We start from the raw sequence: 17243 nt of genomic DNA on the forward strand, positions 1-17243 counted from the left end.
ATCATAAATTAAGCTGCATTTCGATTACGTTTCCGCATTCAGTTATGGCACGATCGAAAATTGGTATTCCAACAAAAAACGGAATCGTAAGAAAAAGAAGAAGCAATTCCAATTTATTTCAGTGGTTAACGATATTCTGCATTACGGTCGTAACTAAGTTTTTGTAAGTTGTTATTTAAGAGACGAAGCTTCGAATCGAAATGCAGAATACCAAAGTTGTCAATTGGAGAAAATTTCGATGCAAATTGAAATGCAGAATAGAGGTGAATATCTCCTCTATGATATCTCTAAAAGTTTTCGAGATATCAAGTTATTCCACATAAAAGTTGACAAACCACTGTGCATTTTAGAATTTACGTTGGAATTTTGAACCTATTTTACAATGTAGCCTGTCCGTACTCTCGATAAAAAAATTTTCTAATAAATGGGTATTAGGTGAGATTTCAGGATATAACAGTTTCATAATATTATTTTAGCCAAAATACTTCATTTTGGAATTCGTTTAACAAAACTTTAATTAATATGTAAATAAAACAAATCAAAGGAAAAATTTCTTTGGAAAATATACATAAGAATTTCTTATTTTATTTAAATTTCTTTTAAACTAAAAATACAGAGAAAAATTAACTTAAAATTAAAAACCCAAAATTAAATCGAAGATTTGTTTTTCAAGTTTATTAAGATTATTTTTTTAACTAAACGAAAAAAAATCAAATTTTTTGGAATTATTAAATGATTTGAGGAATTATTGAGGTTTAGCAGGATTCAATGAGAAACATGAAAGAGGAGAAATTTTTTTAAAATACATTAAGTGGATGTATTTTCTAAAATACAAACAATTTGTTAAGAGGTATTCTTTTTTTAACAAATGAACAAAAAATTTAAAATAAAAATTTTTATTATAGAACATTTTTTCCATACGGCAACTACTGCTTCTACAAACGGTTATATCGTGCCTGGCTGGGCTTACGATCTGAGAAGAAATTACGTAGCACTAATATCTGGCCAATGCCAATGACTAAAATGGCGGCAGTTTCAGCACATGACCACCACATGACACGTTCGTTTAATTCCTCGGCCCTTTTGCGGCCTTGAGCCTCACGGAGGCGGTGATGTGTTTGTGCATCCAAGATATCGTTTAAGGATTTGTGTATGGACTGAGAAGAGGTTTCCATTTGTGTCAGCACCGTGGCATGATCATCGACACCGGGCAAGGCGGGTTCTTCTCCCACTTGGAAGTCAACATAAACGAATTTGTGGGAAAATGTGGAGAATTTATTGCTAAAGCAGGCGGTGTAAACACCTGTCGTTTCGGCTACAAACTGGTGACTGTCGAAGGTGGCCTTTTGCTGTTCGTAGATTATGCGTCCCTGGGGATCCTTGAGCATAACATCGACATCTAATTGACCACCAGCGGAAACCTGAAATTCTAAATAGGCGGTGGTATTGCGTTTAATTTCCTCGAAGAAACAATCTTCAGCTCCATCGGCTAAATCAAATGTGAACTCCACCGACTGCACTGTGCACGCCCAGATGAGACACAACAATATGTTGGCCCCCAGCAAATTACAAAAGCCTTTCATTTTCTGAATTTGTTGATTTGTTTTTTTCTTTTGCTAAATATATTTTGTTTTCTTAAAATTTTAATCCAGCTAAAGCAAACAGCAGTATTACAACAATGGCTTATTTGTATGCCACGCAAGATGAGTTCTAGAAGTACAAAAATAACAAGAAGCACGGCATTAAAAACAATTTTCGTACAATTTGGGATTTTTTTCACTAAAACACTAAGCTCTCCTACACATTTTGTTGCAGTATATTGCTATTTTATAATTTATTTTTAGTTTGTACTTTACCTTCGTGTTGATTTTAATTACTTATTTTCTATTTTATTATTTTAATTTGTATTAATTTTATATAAAAAAAATTTAATTCCTTGGTAGATTTTCTTTCGTTTTTATCGTTCTTTCGAATTCTTCTTTTTGCACGTTTGACAGTTTGTCATCATTCTTTGCTCTTTGCGCCACTCTCCCAAAAACAACACTGACGTGTCAGATAAGTTTCTCTTTGATGACTCTTTTAAAACAGGGATGTTAAAATGTAGGAAAACAGTATTGTTTCGATAACACTACCCAACAAAATTATAGCGCAGAGACCAAAGTATACTTATCTAAAGGATTAAGTAGCGCTGAATCCAAACATGTCCTCAAAATTTCCTATCATATCGGGATTTGGATACCGTGGCATGAAGGTTAAAAATCTCGGTTTTTAGCAATATTTGAGACTTTATAACAGCGCGAAGACACCTCTTCAAAAAAGTCACTTTAGCCCAAGATTAATTTAGCACGTTTTTAATATAGGGTCTCGATATAAGTATAGTCCATAATCTGATCCATAGATTATGGACCACTGATTATTCTCAAGTTAGATTATCTATAGTCCACAGTTAATCTACAGTGTGTACTATAGATAATACTACTGCAGCACTAAAAATCGGTATTTATGATGATATTAGATTGATTTATCGTCTGGACTATATATTTGTCTACAGTCCGAACTAGTCTACAGATAGATTTGATAACATTATATAGTCTGGACAATATATTGTTCTATATGCTGGGTCAAGAATTAGAATATATGCTGGACTACAGATTATTCTATAATCTAGACTATAGTCTATATTCTGGACATTGGTTTAGTATATTAGTACTTTTAATTAATTCAAGATTTTTATACAAAAATAAAAGAAAATAAAGAATTTCTAAATGAAGGTCGTATATCCCTTTTGATTATAATCAAACATACCTCATAGATTTCCCGAATGTCATATAAAAGATAAAGTGTACGTAGTGCTTAATCGCAGACATTATATATTGATGTCAGCAAAGGCAAATTATTTGTATTTACTGCAAACGTTTTACTCATTAGATTATGTCATGACATGACTTATTTTGCAACGGATTATGACAACAAATATGGATAAAGTAGATTCTAACGTAGTTAAAAATTTAATTATCATGAACCATTAATACATATTCCCAGGTATTGGTAGATTTAAAATATAAAAATTTTTCGTAATGGAAATATTTTACTGCCAATATTTCTTTAAAATAAATTAAAAAATACAACTAAAATACTCTACTTTAAGCATAAAGAATAATTAACAAAGAAATCTAACACATTATTACTATCCAACTTAAGTTTTCTTTACCACCTCCTCACAGGCAGACTTGGCAGTGGGGTATTTGAACTCGAAACCAGTTTCTAAAGTTCTTTTTGGTTGAATTTTAGCTCCAGTTAACAGTAAAGCTGAACGGTCCTTGCCAAATAGCAGTTCAACTACGATGGCAGGTACAGGGAATAGACAAGGGCGTCTTAGAGCAGAAGCAAACGCCTATAATACAGCAGTAAGACATTATAAATCTTTTCGTATTGTAAAAGAAAGTAAACTAACCTTAGAAAATTGTCCGTTAGTAACAATTTCGGGTGCCACAGCGTTCAGTGGTCCATTACACTTATCCGATTCTAGACAGTATTGTATTAAACGACAGAGATCTTCTAGATGTATCCAGGGTAAAATTTGTTTACCCGAGCCCATTGGTCCACCCAAACCTAATAAAAATGGCATCCAGATGTTTTGTATCATACCGCCTTCACGGCCTACCACGACTCCAGTTCTTAGTTTAACCTGTTATAGTTGTTGGGATACATATGTAAATAGAATAAATAATATATAATATTTCAAATTACAGACTAAATTATGGTCCATAATATAGAATGTTCCATATTATAAACTAAAGCATTTTTTAATCCACACCATGGCAAAAATATAATTTTGCCATGATCCAGAATTTTAACTGATGTATAGTCTAGACTATGGATTTTATATTCCAGACTATTCTGCAGTCTAGACTATAGATTGTTTTATAGACTAAATTATGGAATAATCCGTAATATAAGTTATGGACTAATATATTGTCCAGACTACGGGTTAGTATTAAGTCCATAATATGGACTAAAATATATTCCATGCTACATCTATTTTTCGAACTACAACCCAATTTATAATTACTATAGCCTAATCAATATTTCAGGCCCTGTGTAAAAATTATTTGTTTTTAAATTTACCCCTCTCGTTTTAGAAGTTAAAGCGTCCGGCAGAGTAGCTGCCTTTTCCCATTCTATACACAATTTAGACATAAAATCAAATTCTTCTCCCTTATCATCTTCCGTATAAACTTTGTTGTCGTTAGGCCGGTAAAGCGAAACACCTGAAATGTTTACAAACGATTTAACTGCCTGTGATTTTTCTATGGCCTTGACCAAGGTTGCACTAGAGTTAATGCGAGAATTCCAGACATTTTGTTTGAATCCGGCAGTCCATCTGCGTGAAGGATCGAGAACATTTTGTCCAGCCAAATTTACTACCGATGTAACGCCATCCGGCAAACCATCCTTTTCCAATTGGTGCCATGTAATACGACTTTTACCGGGCATACGTGAGACCACAGTGACCTCATAACCCTGACCAGCTAAGTGTTTAGACAGCCGGGAGCCTATAAAACCGCTGCCACCACCTTAAATATAATTACTTAGTTTACATACTATACATTTTATTAAAATATCTTACCAATTAATGCATGTTTAGCCATAGTTTGTGCAAAATTTCTACTACTCCTAGTAGTCGTTTACGTAAAACTGCAATAAAATGTAAAGAATTGCAGGAGAATGAAGAAATACAAATAAAAACAAGTATATGTATTACGTTCAGTGTTCGCCAATTTTTTTATAAATATTTATTTTTTGTCATAGAGTATGTTCAGTGTTGTCTAGCATAAATAACAGTCATGACAATAAATAATAGTTTTATTGTTTTTGAGTGTTATGATTTTAGTGACTAGAATCAAGTCTCTATATTGCAGAAAATTCAGAACAAAAAGGTATAATAATGTAATTTTAAGCAGATTTATTCTATAAGGATGCTACGTGCTTAATTTTATATGTTTTTATGTTCAATATTATAGAAAACTCACAAAGTACCAGTTGAGGAAGGAAAAAAATTCCAAAAAGTTTCTGTTTATAGATTTTCATTAAATTTTATGTTTTATTTTTAAAGTTCAATATTTTGTCTGAAACATTTTTTAAATGTTTCTTAATTACACCGTTCGACACTCAAAATTAGACATGAACCGGATAATATATGTTTGAAACTATAAATTTAATGGAGAAAAATTGCGTTTTTAGTTTTTCATTTCATGATCCTGTGTCCATTTTAAAAGACTTTAAAGTTTTAAAAAGGACATTTTTCAAAAAATATTTTAAAATATTTCTACTGATCAAACAATTTTCTCCTTTAAATTTATAGTATCAGAAGTATATCAACCGGTTCGTGTTTAACAATTTTTTATCTTTTTTTGTCGAACGGTGTTATAATTAAAATTATAATTTTGAATTGGGAAAACATTTAAAAATAAGATTTCGAATTTTTATTTAAACGTCAGCAGTTTATTGAAAAAGTAACCATATCTCAAATCAGAAAGTGTTACAAATATTAAGTTTAAATTTTGCTAAAACAATTTAATTCAGGAATTTTAAAACCCACCTTTTATTCATTCAATATCATTGATCATTTTGAAAATACAGCTAATCAGCTTATCAATTTTAGGTCGCCGTCAAAATGTTAAGTGTTAGCAGCAACCGCCGTCGTTAATGTTTGTCGGCGCAGGTCTCCAGCAAGTGTCATCAATATTTTTGCTTTATTGTGATTTTTCTTACAATTCGCAAAAAGAATTTTATTTGTGCAAAAATATTCGTAAAAAAAATATTATTTACACTTATTTAATTTTTGAAAAATGTCGGCACCTTTGGAAAATCTTGAAACCCAATTGGAAATGTTTATAGAAAATGTGAGGCAGATACGCATTATCGTGAGTGACTTCCAGCCACAGGGACAAAATGTTTTAAATCAAAAAATGTAAGTTTTTATTTTTAAATTGTTAATAAAATTTAAATTTATTATTTTAATGTCATTTCAGACAGGGCCTCGTTACTGGCCTGCAGGAAATCAATAAATTAAAGAACCAAGTTCAAGACATTTATGTACCTTTTGAAGTTTTCGATTACATTGACCAGGACAAAAATCCACAATTGTATACCAAGGATTGTGTGGAAAAGGCTTTGGCTAAGAATGAGGAAGTCAAGGGTAAAATTGATGCCTATCGCAAATTTAAAGCCAATATGCTGTTGGAATTGTTTAAAACATTTCCCAATGAAATGAATATGTATCGGGCCTATCGTCCGGATTCTTTAAATTGAAATCATGTTCAAATGTCCTCAAACAAAAACAAAACAATTGATGTGCTAAAGAACTGAATACAAAATTTATTTTTAGAATTAAGTATCACTTTATTTCAATAAATCAAGAGTAATTACATACATATGTAATATCAGTTTTGTTAATGTTTTGTGGACAAGTGTGTGGTAATGAGAATATTACTTCATAAAGTTAATTTCGGGCATTCAATAAGTCTCCAATGATGACTAAGGATATTCTATTTTCTTCAAGATCATTATACATATCACAAAAAATTATAATTTGATAATTTACTTTCAAATATCTGGTAAGTTATGCACATAAACATTTTTAATCGGGAAGAAATGTTAGAAGGTGTATATTTATACCCTACATTATAACAATAATAGTTGAATCATGCCCTACACCATTATAGCAGGGAAGCGGATATTTGTAAGGCATGAACTTTAAGACTTTTTTTTCATCTATGGTCAAGTGTATATAATATTGTGCACAACCGAATATAGAACTCTAATAATCTAATAGATTATTTCCCAAAATATGTTAAATTTTTTGAAACATTTCTTATTAAACTTAAACCTAGTTTTTTATTAAAGCTCTAAATAGAAATTACAATACACAATTATAAACTTCTTATTTTAATAATTTTGCTTCCATAATTTCTCGATCTTGTATATATTTAATCGTTTTTAGAATATCGTAATTTATTCTTTCACTAACGACTGAATCATTTCTATAAAAATGGAATGAAATTAATATTCATGTTTGCCATAATAAGATTCAAAGAACTTACTTGTATTCAGGATGATTGTGGACTTGTTCCCTTAACCACATAGCATTTGTTAGAATTTCGCCAGATGCTCTTTTCTCTATAAAACGAATGTATTTTTCTAAAAGATAATGTGTTTCGTTATCCAAATCTAGAGTTTTAAGATAATCGCGGGTAAGCGGTATCAAACCGGGGCATATTTGGGACTAAAATATATTTAAATAGAAACAATAAAATATTGATGATATTGAAAATTGATAAGAAATTGTCTAAAAGTATTAATGAGTCAATATATCTGCGCATATTTTTATGTAATGACCAGCTAAGGATTTTACATTAATGAGTAATATTTGTCTAATTTCAATGAAATTTAACACAAAATTTACCTTTCCATTGAATATTTCATCGATTGTCATGAATTCTAATTCATTAGCCTGGCAATCGTTGGTGTAACCATTTGTAACGATATTTTGTTCAATACAATCAGATTTCTTGTGAAGACCATATTCTTTTAAAACATCTTGAGGGAAGTCATTGCTTTTGCCATTGATATAACCATTACTTAATCCATTTGTTCCATCATTTCCAACACCATTCATCTTTTTCTTAGATTTGGTTATATCTTTACGGAACCAAAATTTCTCTTTACGGCAGGCATCACGCTTTTGAGCCGTCACCATATTTTCATCGATTTTACTAATGGGCATGAGGAAATTCAAGCGGTAATGCAGTATGACCCTTGTTAAAAGTATGACAAAGCAGGAAACAGCAGCATTTTCGAAATCAGTGATTTGAATATCACAAGGACGAAATTCTACTCTACAACCGAGATCTGTATTGGGTATGGCAGGTTTAAAGCGCAAAGTCTGCCAGGTGGAAGTGTTAATATTATCAAAATGTCCAGTTTCTTCTTCATCGTTTTGATCTACTTGACCGCTAAACATAAGTAAAGGATCACGCATGAAAATGTGGGCGATATGTTGGGCCATGACATGATCTACACCCTCATTATACAAGTGATCGTATATTTCCTGATCGTAGTAAAGTTCAATGTCATTGTATTTCTCTGCTTCGGAAGTGAGATAAGAATCTATGGAATCCCAACGTTTTTTCTTTAAAACACACTTGTCATTTTTAAGAGGTCTAAGACCTCTTTCTTCTGGTGTACGATCATCTGAACCATCGCCTATATAATAATAACTATTATCTAAATCTGTTAAAAAACCCCGATGTATAGGAGCAGCAGCAGTTATGGCCTGTATCATGGGGCACAAAGGCGCTAATTGATCGTACAAATAACGCGTCTCTGTCATATCAGCTCCCTGCAGCGTAACTTGTAAGTTACTGCCAAAAGTTGTATCCAGCATTACGACATCTGGTTCCTTAATAGGAGTGCCTTCAATGGGTAACTTTGTATTCTCATCTTGGAACACTTTCAATTTGATTTCCATCTTTTCTTCACGTCTCGCTTGCATGTTGCGCGATAAAGTATGATAACGTCGATGTCCGCCAAATATGGCCTCGTCAGGTATATAAAGAGATTTAGCATAACTATTGGGATCATCAGGTCTAGTTTCAAATGTTGGATAAGTAAAATCTTTACAACCAAAACGTAAAGTAGTCACCAGAGTCATAACACATTCATCTTCATCCAATAGCTCTTGAATCTCCGCTCGTCTCCGGCGCATATCTGGCTCAACTTTCTTAAAATGTTCGAATGATCCCTGGAATGGGATAAGGGGAGAACTTTCTAACTGATAAGCTGCATATTCTGGACGCCATAAACCAGTGCATTGATTGTTTTCTTCTCTTTCAATTAAAATTTTCAAAAGTTTCTCTGCTTTCAGAGAAACTTTGGCTTCTTTTCTATCATGGTTAAATTTAACAATGATATATTCCATTTCATCGCCCCATTTAAAGGGATCACCATGACGATCTTTAGCTTTACGATATAGATTTATAAATTGTTGTACTCCATGTTTTTGTACATGCTTGGATAAGGCTTTTGTCTCTTGCCAGGAAAGTGGTGCTCCTTCCGGTAAAATGCCCATTGCTAAAAATGATATTTTTTTTTAAATAATAGTTATTACAATTACAAAGAATATAAAATAAACTGGAAGTATTTGAAGACATAATCCGACTTTTCAAATGCATAATAGATTTAGATATCTTTAAATTAATTCCATAAATCTTGATCAATAAATAATGAACCTATCGCTATGAAATTTTGTAAACATGCGTACTGTGGGTTTTATAAAACTTGTTTAGGAAGAGTTAGTCATTTTCTGAAAGGGATCATATATCTATATATGGTGTCTTTGATCAATTATGGAACGCTACGATAGTGAGGTTCTAGAACCGGGACAATTGAATAAATGCATCGTGTCGTGATGACTTTGATGACAGGTTTATTATATTTCTTAGAAATTTTGATATTAGCAATTGGTTCCGTGGAACCGTCAATGAATTGTAATTAATTTTTTATATTGAATCGTTCTGGAAAATATATTTTCATCGATAAATTTTGTTCAAAACTTTTAAACGCGGTATTGATTTTGTCATTCCAGTTGTAAAACATCAAAATATTGGACGTAGATCCACAAAAGTATAGATGTATGTATATTTTTATTAAATTCTAAGACGAGCTAGCCATGTCCGTCCGCCTGTCTGTTGAAAGCACTATAGAATCCTCACGGGAGGAGCTAGAGAGTTGAAATTTTGTATAGTTACTTTCTATATAGAATATCTTGGTCATCCGCAGTTACACTGATGGCTCTAAATTGGGGGATTAAGTGGGCCTGGGGTTCTATATTAAAGACCCAGAAATATACCACCGTTTACCTAATCATAACACAAGCTTCCAAGCAGAAGTCCGAGCAATAACGGAATATGTTAATTGGATTAAAATAAATATGGCGCCCACAGGGCTAAATATATTTGCCGATAGCCAGAAGGCATTTAGGGCGATATCAGGTGATATAATTAAATTTTAGACCGTATTGGATTGTAAGAAAACTAATTGTTCTCCCAGAGGTAAGGTTTACATCATATGGGTACCAGGCCACTCGGGAGTAGTCGGCAACGATAGGGCGAATGCAATAGCTATAAAAGGAAGGGAGTTCAAGGTAGTTAACCTGACGAACGCAAAACCTTTCGACGCAACAAAAGCTGAATTAAAATTATGGGTGAGAGAATCCCATAAGGCCTCTTGGAATAATGAAACGGAGGGTAGAACCACAAAGATCCTATGGGATGACTCTGACGAGAGCAAAACGAGAAATCTCCTCAAAATGAGCAAGTCTGAGGTTAGTATGATGGTACGTATTCTGATTGGGCACACAGGATTACGAGCATATCTATTCAAAATTCTACTTGCGGTTTCAGACGAATGTAGAGCATGTATAGAGGACAGTGAAACACTGAAGCACTTTCTTTGTCACTGTCAGGCATTCGTCGAAGTTAGATCCAAGTATATTGGATGTAATGTTATTCCGAAATAACATCCCTAACACTGATTAGAATATTTTTAGGAATTTCATCCAGAAAACTGAGTTTTTTCATGTAAAGGAGCTCACAGCAGGCTCGATAGTCGCCTAGGTGTATTTCTTCGGATTCCATCAACCTAACGTAACCTATTTTCTATTGCTAAGGTTTGCTTGGTATCGTGATGAAATTTGGCACCTATGGCGGACACCGGATTATAATTAACCCTACCCCCATATAGGGACCCCTTCAGAAAATTACTTAATAGCTCATAACTGCCCTAAAAATTTTGTATGAGATCAATAATTTCACTAACAAATTCACTAAGGATCTACCCCCTATATAAGGTCCCCTTCAGAAAATGACTTTACCTTATAACTGGCTTAATAATATTAGTATAGTGACGAAAATTTTCATAAACAAATTTTATAAGAAAATGTCTGAATTTTTATTTAACATAATTATGAGCTCAAAAGTCCTATTCGGGGGGAATGGTTGTATGAAGGCTTGGTGAAATAATGGAACAATTTTAACCATTCCCAATAAGCTTCGTCCGAAGCAAAATTTTATCAAATTATTTTGATAATTGCAAGCTGTAGCTTTCGCACAAAGGTCAAACAGCCGGACAGACGGACGGACATGGCTTAAAAGACTCAGAAAAAATTTTCAAAACTCTATTTACACATGTTGAAGTATTTAAGTATAATGTAAAACTTATGATTTTTTAATACAATTAATAAAGTAAAGTTATAACTTAGCAAGGATCACTTTCACTTTCAAATTTTCACTCTCACGTCTTTGATATTATTTCAAAATTCACAATTTCAATTTTAATAAAATGTCTGCGCAAAATTTGTATACGCACTTCAGGACAGGCTCAACCTAAATAAGATTCTTCTAACTGTGTTGTCAAATTTTCACAGTTTTAATAGACAATCACATTTGTCTAGAAAATTATAAATGTTGTTGTTATTATTTTCCTGTTATTGGCGATAAGATTTATTATTTTTTTTTTTTGAAAATTACAAAAATTTGCGACAAACAAATTTTTCGTTTAAAGTTCAAGCAGAGATAACTACACACATGCTTGTATTTCGGCGCTTTAGCACTGCTTTAACGAACTGTATCCTTTTAAAAAAAGGATTCATTTGGGCACTTTATGTTGGATTTTTTAATATATTACGAAATATTATGAAATTTACTACTTTCGGTTTATTTGTTTATTTTAGAAAATTCTGAATAATTTTATTCAAATTCTTAAGAACCAACGTTATCTTGCACATGTTTCTGCAATACAAACAAATATTTACTACGGGATCAAGACAAGATCAATTGCTATTTATTTGGTGGTTCACCCACCTTTCCTTCTATTTATTATAAACATTTTGTAAACATTTTTGCGTTAGGGGATTTTGAAAGCCTATAATTAATGTTTATTAAATTTTTTTATTATTTAATGATTCTTTTGAGTTAATTAAGAATTGTTAGGTACAATAGAAATTTATATATTGATAGACAAATATATTGAAATTCATCATAAATTTGAATACTCAAACAAGTGACATTTATAATCAAATTTTTCCCAACTTAGTTTTATGTACTCAATAATACAGTAAGAAGAACATAGGGCCATATTTCACGTTTGTCCCTATATAAGATCCCCTTTAGAAAATGTCGTTAAAATACTTTATTTCTTAAATGTTGAAAACTTTTTTTCTCACCGTTTACAGTTATTACCGAACGACGTTTCACAAACTATTACTTTCATTATTTAAACAAACAATTCTTATAAAAGTCGATAACAAATTTGTAGCAAAGTATTTGGAACGCGTAGAATTAGTTTTCGTTTCTACCAGAAAAAGTGCATATTGTTTAGTTTAACAGTGGGTTGGTTAATGAAAATTGGGAATGTGAAATTTTGTTCGTATTTTAAATCGGATAGATAATCTTTGCAAATAACAGTAAACATCATATCATGAAGTTATACACATAGACCTTAGAAAATTTCAATTGACTTGTTTACAAAATTCGGCCAATAGCACTAATGTACATATTTTATCACTTAAAATGCATATTTAATAGTGTGGTCCCAATAAAAAAGTTACGGTTGTTATAATATGGCTACGTTAGGTTGATAGGAGGATGTATACTACATCAAATCCGAAGTAATACACCTATGCTACTATCGGTATAATAACTTTAGACTTGCTCATTTTGAGGAAGTCTGAAGTCTTGCCCTCATCAGGGACACCCCATAGGATCCTTGTGGTTCTACCCATTCCCATTTCATTATTCCAAGAGGCCTTATGGGATTCCCTCACCTATATTTTTAATTCAGTGTATGTTGCGTCGAATGATTTTGCATAAAACTATTACATTAGAAGTGGCCTGGTACCCATATGATATAAACCTTACCTCTGGGAGAGTACATATTCAGTGAAATCTTTCTTACAATCCAATACGGTCTAAGATTTAATTTCATCACCTGATATCGTCCTAATTGCCTTCTAGCTGTCGGTAAATATATTAAGCCCTGTAGGCGCCATATTTATTCTAATCCAATTTACACATCCAATTTACATATTCGGACTTCTGCCTGGAAGCTTGTGTTATGATTAGATAAACGGTATATTTCTGTTTCTGGGTCTTTTATAAAGAACCCCAGGCCAACTTTGTCCCCTAATTTAGAGTCATCCGTGTAGCAACGGATTCCTACTGGTATTTGCTCTAATGTTCCGCTTGACCAAGACATTCTATCATTCAAAGTTTCCAACATATTCTGTGTCTGATATGCGTAGAAATTTTTGCCTTTCTTGTGAAAAGACCGATATTCAGAGCCTCCTCAGATCTGTTATTATATAGAAAACAACGATTTTTTATAAATTCTTCTAAAAAATGGCAGTATATTTTGACCACGAAACCAATATTTTGAGAAAGGATAACTTAGAACCATTTGCTCTTTCTTATTATTAGACAATATCGACACCTTAGTTTTCCTCTAAACAAATGGATCAACACTAATATTTAACCTTTAAACGGCAAAAATTTTATTTATGGACCCCAAAGTCATTCATGATTTTTTTCATAGAATTATTGTCAGATTATGTATATATTTACTTCTTTTAAACTAATTTCAGAAGGAAAGGGGTCACTATGGCTCGTCCTTCTGATATTTTTTATATGATATCTTTGTATGACATCAAAGCCGAATTTCACTTCAAGTCATACACATATTTATTCTCCTTTTTTAAAGCGAATAGGTCAAATATTTTTTTTGTGATTTCAGACATTTTTTGTCCATCTAAGGGTTAAGCATTTTAATATTTTTATGAAATAAAAAAGATTAATAACAAAATAAACGATATAAATAATTTAAAAGATAAAAGTTTGGGACTTGTGACCATTACTTTTTTGCATTTATGCACACATAACTTATTTAATTGATAACAATATTTTTGAAAAAAAAAAACAAAATATATAAACTTATCATAATTAAATAATTTATTTGAGTGTTTAATTTATAATCTAAAAATAATGTACATCATGATAAGTTTTATGAATGAAATGACAAAAAAAAAAAATTGTTTAAATCAGTGTACTTTTGTAAAACAAAGTTAATGAGTAATTTTTTTTTAACTGAGACATTATCGATCAATAACAATTTGATCTATAATATAACAATAATGTAAATAAATAGATTTAGAACTATTATTTGTTAGAGCAGATGTTTAATATGTGTGTTTATATGTATTAACTATATGAAATTTCATTTAAATTATCGTCACTGTTTAATTTAAGACTAGACAATGTTAATTTGTTTTTATATGAACTTTGTTGTTTAAATTCAGAATTTATAATCATAAATCATAATGGGCTATTACTAAATCAATTGTTTAAATACCCATTATTTAAAAATTAAAAAAAATTATTAAAACATTTTGTGAATGAGAGTGGTCTAGTGTAAATTGCGATTAAAAGCAGCAATGACAATAATTATTTAAATTATTTATTATATATTAACACTAAAATGTCAATATTGAGAAGGGTCTAAGTCTATTCATTCGGTCCTATTCTGAAAATAATAATCTATTTTGTGGTTTTGGGGGATTTCATGTTAAGTGACACAACTTTTGAAATCGATGTCTTCGGAAAATGATTGTTGATAAAATAAACTTTATATAGTATTCACTAAATGTATTATCGTCCAATTTTCAGAAACTCACCTGGACGTAATTCCTAAGAATTTTCTAAACAGTGTTCGTGAGGGATGTTATATCCGGAATAATATCACTCGCAAGATAATTGGATCTAATTTCGGCGAAAGGCTTACAATGGCAAAGAAAATGCTCCAGAGTTTTAATGTCCTCTGAACATGCTCTATTTTCGTCTGAACTCGCACGTCCAATTTTGTATAGCTGTGCTCGTAATCCTGTATGTCAACTCAGAATACGTACAATCATACTAACCTAAGACTTGCTCATTTTGAGGAGGCTTTTCGTACCTCTGGGAGAGTATTCGGTTAGTGCTTTCTTACAATCCAATACGGTCTTAGAAATACGTTTATCAACTGTTATCGCCCTAATTGCCTTCTGGCTGTCCATGTGGGCTTATCATAGGTTTTATTTATTCAAATCCAATTTACGCTTTCCGTTGTTGATCGGACTCGTGTTGTAAATAATGTAAATGTATCGGTGGTATATTTCTGTTTCTGATCTTCAATATAGAGCCATCCGCTTAGCAATGGATTCCTACTGGTATTTGCTCTAATGTTTCGCTTAATCAAGACATTCTATCTGGGATCATTGTTTCAAAGTTTCCGCAATATTCTGTGTCTAGTATGAGATCGGGCAGGACCGATGATTGTGTATAACTTAATCTATGTGTCATTATAGGACTAGGGCCACATTTCATGCCTATGGTTCTACTACATAGCGCGCAGGACCGATTTGCTTTGTTGATCCTATCATCTATGTGGTGTCTTCGTTTTAATATTCGGTCAAGGATTACAAATGAGTACTTAACTCTGTCTGTCACCAGTATCTTCTCTTCGGTAATCCTAAAATTACTTCACTGTAAACATTATTGAATAATTCGTTATGTAGTCCTATGTAATGCAGTAATGCATGTTTATTTTTTCGAAAACAACATGATTCATAGCCTGCATTACATAGGACCCTGCTGCGGTTCACGTACTCCCATCCTTTTAAAATGCAGTAGTTTTGGGATTATTCAGTAATACATATGTATATGGATTACGTGGTCCTCACCTAGGGTATCAAAATGTTAAATGGAGTATTTTGATTCCATACACATATTTGGATTAGTTTTGGACCAGTTCTGGTCCATTGAAGAGTACTCTTTATACGCGTGTGTGGATTAGTCTAAATTTTTGCAGGGTAATACCGATATCATCATTATTATAATGCCCAAAAGTATGCATCAAATTTGTGTATTGCATTTTTAATAATGCCCATCCATTTAAATAAATATGTATGTATGTAAGTTGTGTGTTTTAACATAACAACGAACGCCATGTTTTATACACATCATCAAAAGATGGGGTGTGATTTTATCATTCCTCCCTTAAAAATACTATAGAAACAAAAATCTCTCCACCAAGTTGATTGAGGATCGGTCCATACTTGAACCTTCACCCAAATAAGTCCCCCTTAACAAAATAACTTAGATTCGTCGAATATAACACTCTTAATTGTTAATTATCACTAATTTAACTTATTCATTTTATACACTTCATTGGTATATTCCCATTCTTCAAATATTTGACGAAATAAATGCTATAGTTTTCGAAGCAAATTTAAAGCCTTTTTAAATCATTTTGTTTTGATAAGTGAAATATCCGCTATAAAGCAAGATTTTTTATGGTTTTATTGCGTCAAATGTTTACCAAATGTTTTTGTATTTTTAGTCAATTTCACCTTAATTGAAGCGTTAAACTTGCCCATAACATAAATATTTATATTTTTTTCCATAAACCACAAAAACCACTTCATTAAAATGTGCACCAAGTAAAAATACAATGTAATTTGGAAAGCGCAAAAAAATAGAATAGAAAAAATCTAATAAAAACAGTATTTAAGAAAAATTAAGTGGAAAGAATGCAACATTGTGGTTAATAGTGGAGCAATTTGCATAAATATTGAAGAATTTTGGAAGTACATACATATTTAAAATTTGCCTAAAAAGTTCGACTAGCGAATTAATATTTTAAAGCGAATAGTACAGTTGAAATTGTGAAATATTATTTAAGTGTTCAATTTTCACCTTTGTTCCACTGTTTAAATAATACCTTTGTGTTTGTATTATTATTTCAAAAACTTTTCCAGACCATAACACTAAAAGTTAAAATCCGTGTAACAATGACTAAATAAATTTCATGTTTTAATTACATCATGTTCACACAAATAAAAATATATAAAGAATACACAAATACATTTCGCCCCAAATTAAAAGACACACAAAATAATACACACTTTCACCATGAATCCTGTAGAGATGTTTTGGAAATAAAAACGGAGATATTTTAAAAACAAGGACAACATAAATTTTAAACAACAATATGAATTACTAGAGTCATGGCATACAATGGTACAGGCGAAGTAATTCTACAGCAATAGCAACAGCTCATTTATAACTTGATTATGCTTATTAGTGGAAAAT

The 17243-nt window shown here is 31.7% G+C and overlaps 4 protein-coding genes across 4 annotated transcripts; 1 reads left to right on the forward strand and 3 right to left on the reverse strand.

Annotated features, from left to right (window-relative positions):
• Positions 1 to 653: 653 nt before the first annotated feature.
• LOC119616070 (transmembrane emp24 domain-containing protein 7) lies at positions 654 to 2060 on the reverse strand. Its single transcript, XM_037972217.1, has 2 exons — positions 1857 to 2060; positions 654 to 1710 (listed from the first exon to the last, which is right to left on the reverse strand). The coding sequence occupies exon 2, from the start codon at positions 1581 to 1583 to the stop codon at positions 936 to 938; it is 648 nt and encodes a 215-aa protein (XP_037828145.1). The 5' UTR covers positions 1584 to 1710; positions 1857 to 2060; the 3' UTR covers positions 654 to 935.
• Positions 2061 to 2869: 809 nt separating this feature from the next.
• On the reverse strand, positions 2870 to 4773 carry LOC119616062 (epimerase family protein SDR39U1). Its single transcript, XM_037972209.1, has 4 exons — positions 4631 to 4773; positions 4129 to 4577; positions 3455 to 3688; positions 2870 to 3394 (listed from the first exon to the last, which is right to left on the reverse strand). Exons 1-4 carry the CDS (start codon positions 4650 to 4652, stop codon positions 3197 to 3199), a joined length of 903 nt encoding a protein of 300 aa, XP_037828137.1. The 5' UTR covers positions 4653 to 4773; the 3' UTR covers positions 2870 to 3196.
• A 901-nt stretch (positions 4774 to 5674) lies between these two features.
• LOC119616059 (mediator of RNA polymerase II transcription subunit 10) lies at positions 5675 to 6444 on the forward strand. The gene is made up of 2 exons (XM_037972206.1): positions 5675 to 5974; positions 6036 to 6444. The coding sequence occupies exons 1-2, from the start codon at positions 5853 to 5855 to the stop codon at positions 6313 to 6315; spliced, it is 402 nt and encodes a 133-aa protein (XP_037828134.1). The 5' UTR covers positions 5675 to 5852; the 3' UTR covers positions 6316 to 6444.
• Positions 6445 to 6923: 479 nt separating this feature from the next.
• On the reverse strand, positions 6924 to 11446 carry LOC119616071 (glutamate--cysteine ligase-like). Its single transcript, XM_037972218.1, has 4 exons — positions 11431 to 11446; positions 7469 to 9135; positions 7107 to 7288; positions 6924 to 7046 (listed from the first exon to the last, which is right to left on the reverse strand). Exons 2-4 carry the CDS (start codon positions 9131 to 9133, stop codon positions 6947 to 6949), a joined length of 1947 nt encoding a protein of 648 aa, XP_037828146.1. The 5' UTR covers positions 9134 to 9135; positions 11431 to 11446; the 3' UTR covers positions 6924 to 6946.
• Positions 11447 to 17243: the final 5797 nt, after the last annotated feature.

Source organism: Lucilia sericata, unplaced genomic scaffold (assembly GCF_015586225.1).
Source record: "Lucilia sericata isolate MDLA Ls3-8-SP2 unplaced genomic scaffold, ASM1558622v1 Contig000055F_arrow, whole genome shotgun sequence".
Classification (NCBI taxonomy): Eukaryota; Metazoa; Arthropoda; class Insecta; order Diptera; family Calliphoridae; genus Lucilia; species Lucilia sericata.

Excerpts from the sequence above, each read along its gene's own strand:
- LOC119616070 (XM_037972217.1), bottom strand. The coding sequence starts at position 1,583 with ATGAAAGGCTTTTGTAATTTGCTGGGGGCCAACATATTGTTGTGTCTC.
- LOC119616071 (XM_037972218.1), bottom strand. The coding sequence starts at position 9,133 with ATGGGCATTTTACCGGAAGGAGCACCACTTTCCTGGCAAGAGACAAAA. Across the intron at positions 7,289-7,468 it reads ATGAAATATTCAATGGAAAG|TCCCAAATATGCCCCGGTTT; the intron begins GTAAATTTTGTG and ends AATATATTTTAG. Across the intron at positions 7,047-7,106 it reads CACAATCATCCTGAATACAA|AAATGATTCAGTCGTTAGTG; the intron begins GTAAGTTCTTTG and ends CCATTTTTATAG.
- LOC119616062 (XM_037972209.1), bottom strand. The coding sequence starts at position 4,652 with ATGGCTAAACATGCATTAATTG. Across the intron at positions 4,578-4,630 it reads GGCTAAACATGCATTAATTG|GTGGTGGCAGCGGTTTTATA; the intron begins GTAAGATATTTT and ends ATTATATTTAAG. Across the intron at positions 3,689-4,128 it reads TAACTTCTAAAACGAGAGGG|GTTAAACTAAGAACTGGAGT; the intron begins GTAAATTTAAAA and ends CAACTATAACAG.
- LOC119616059 (XM_037972206.1), top strand. The coding sequence starts at position 5,853 with ATGTCGGCACCTTTGGAAAATCTTGAAACCCAATTGGAAATGTTTATA. Across the intron at positions 5,975-6,035 it reads AATGTTTTAAATCAAAAAAT|ACAGGGCCTCGTTACTGGCC; the intron begins GTAAGTTTTTAT and ends ATGTCATTTCAG.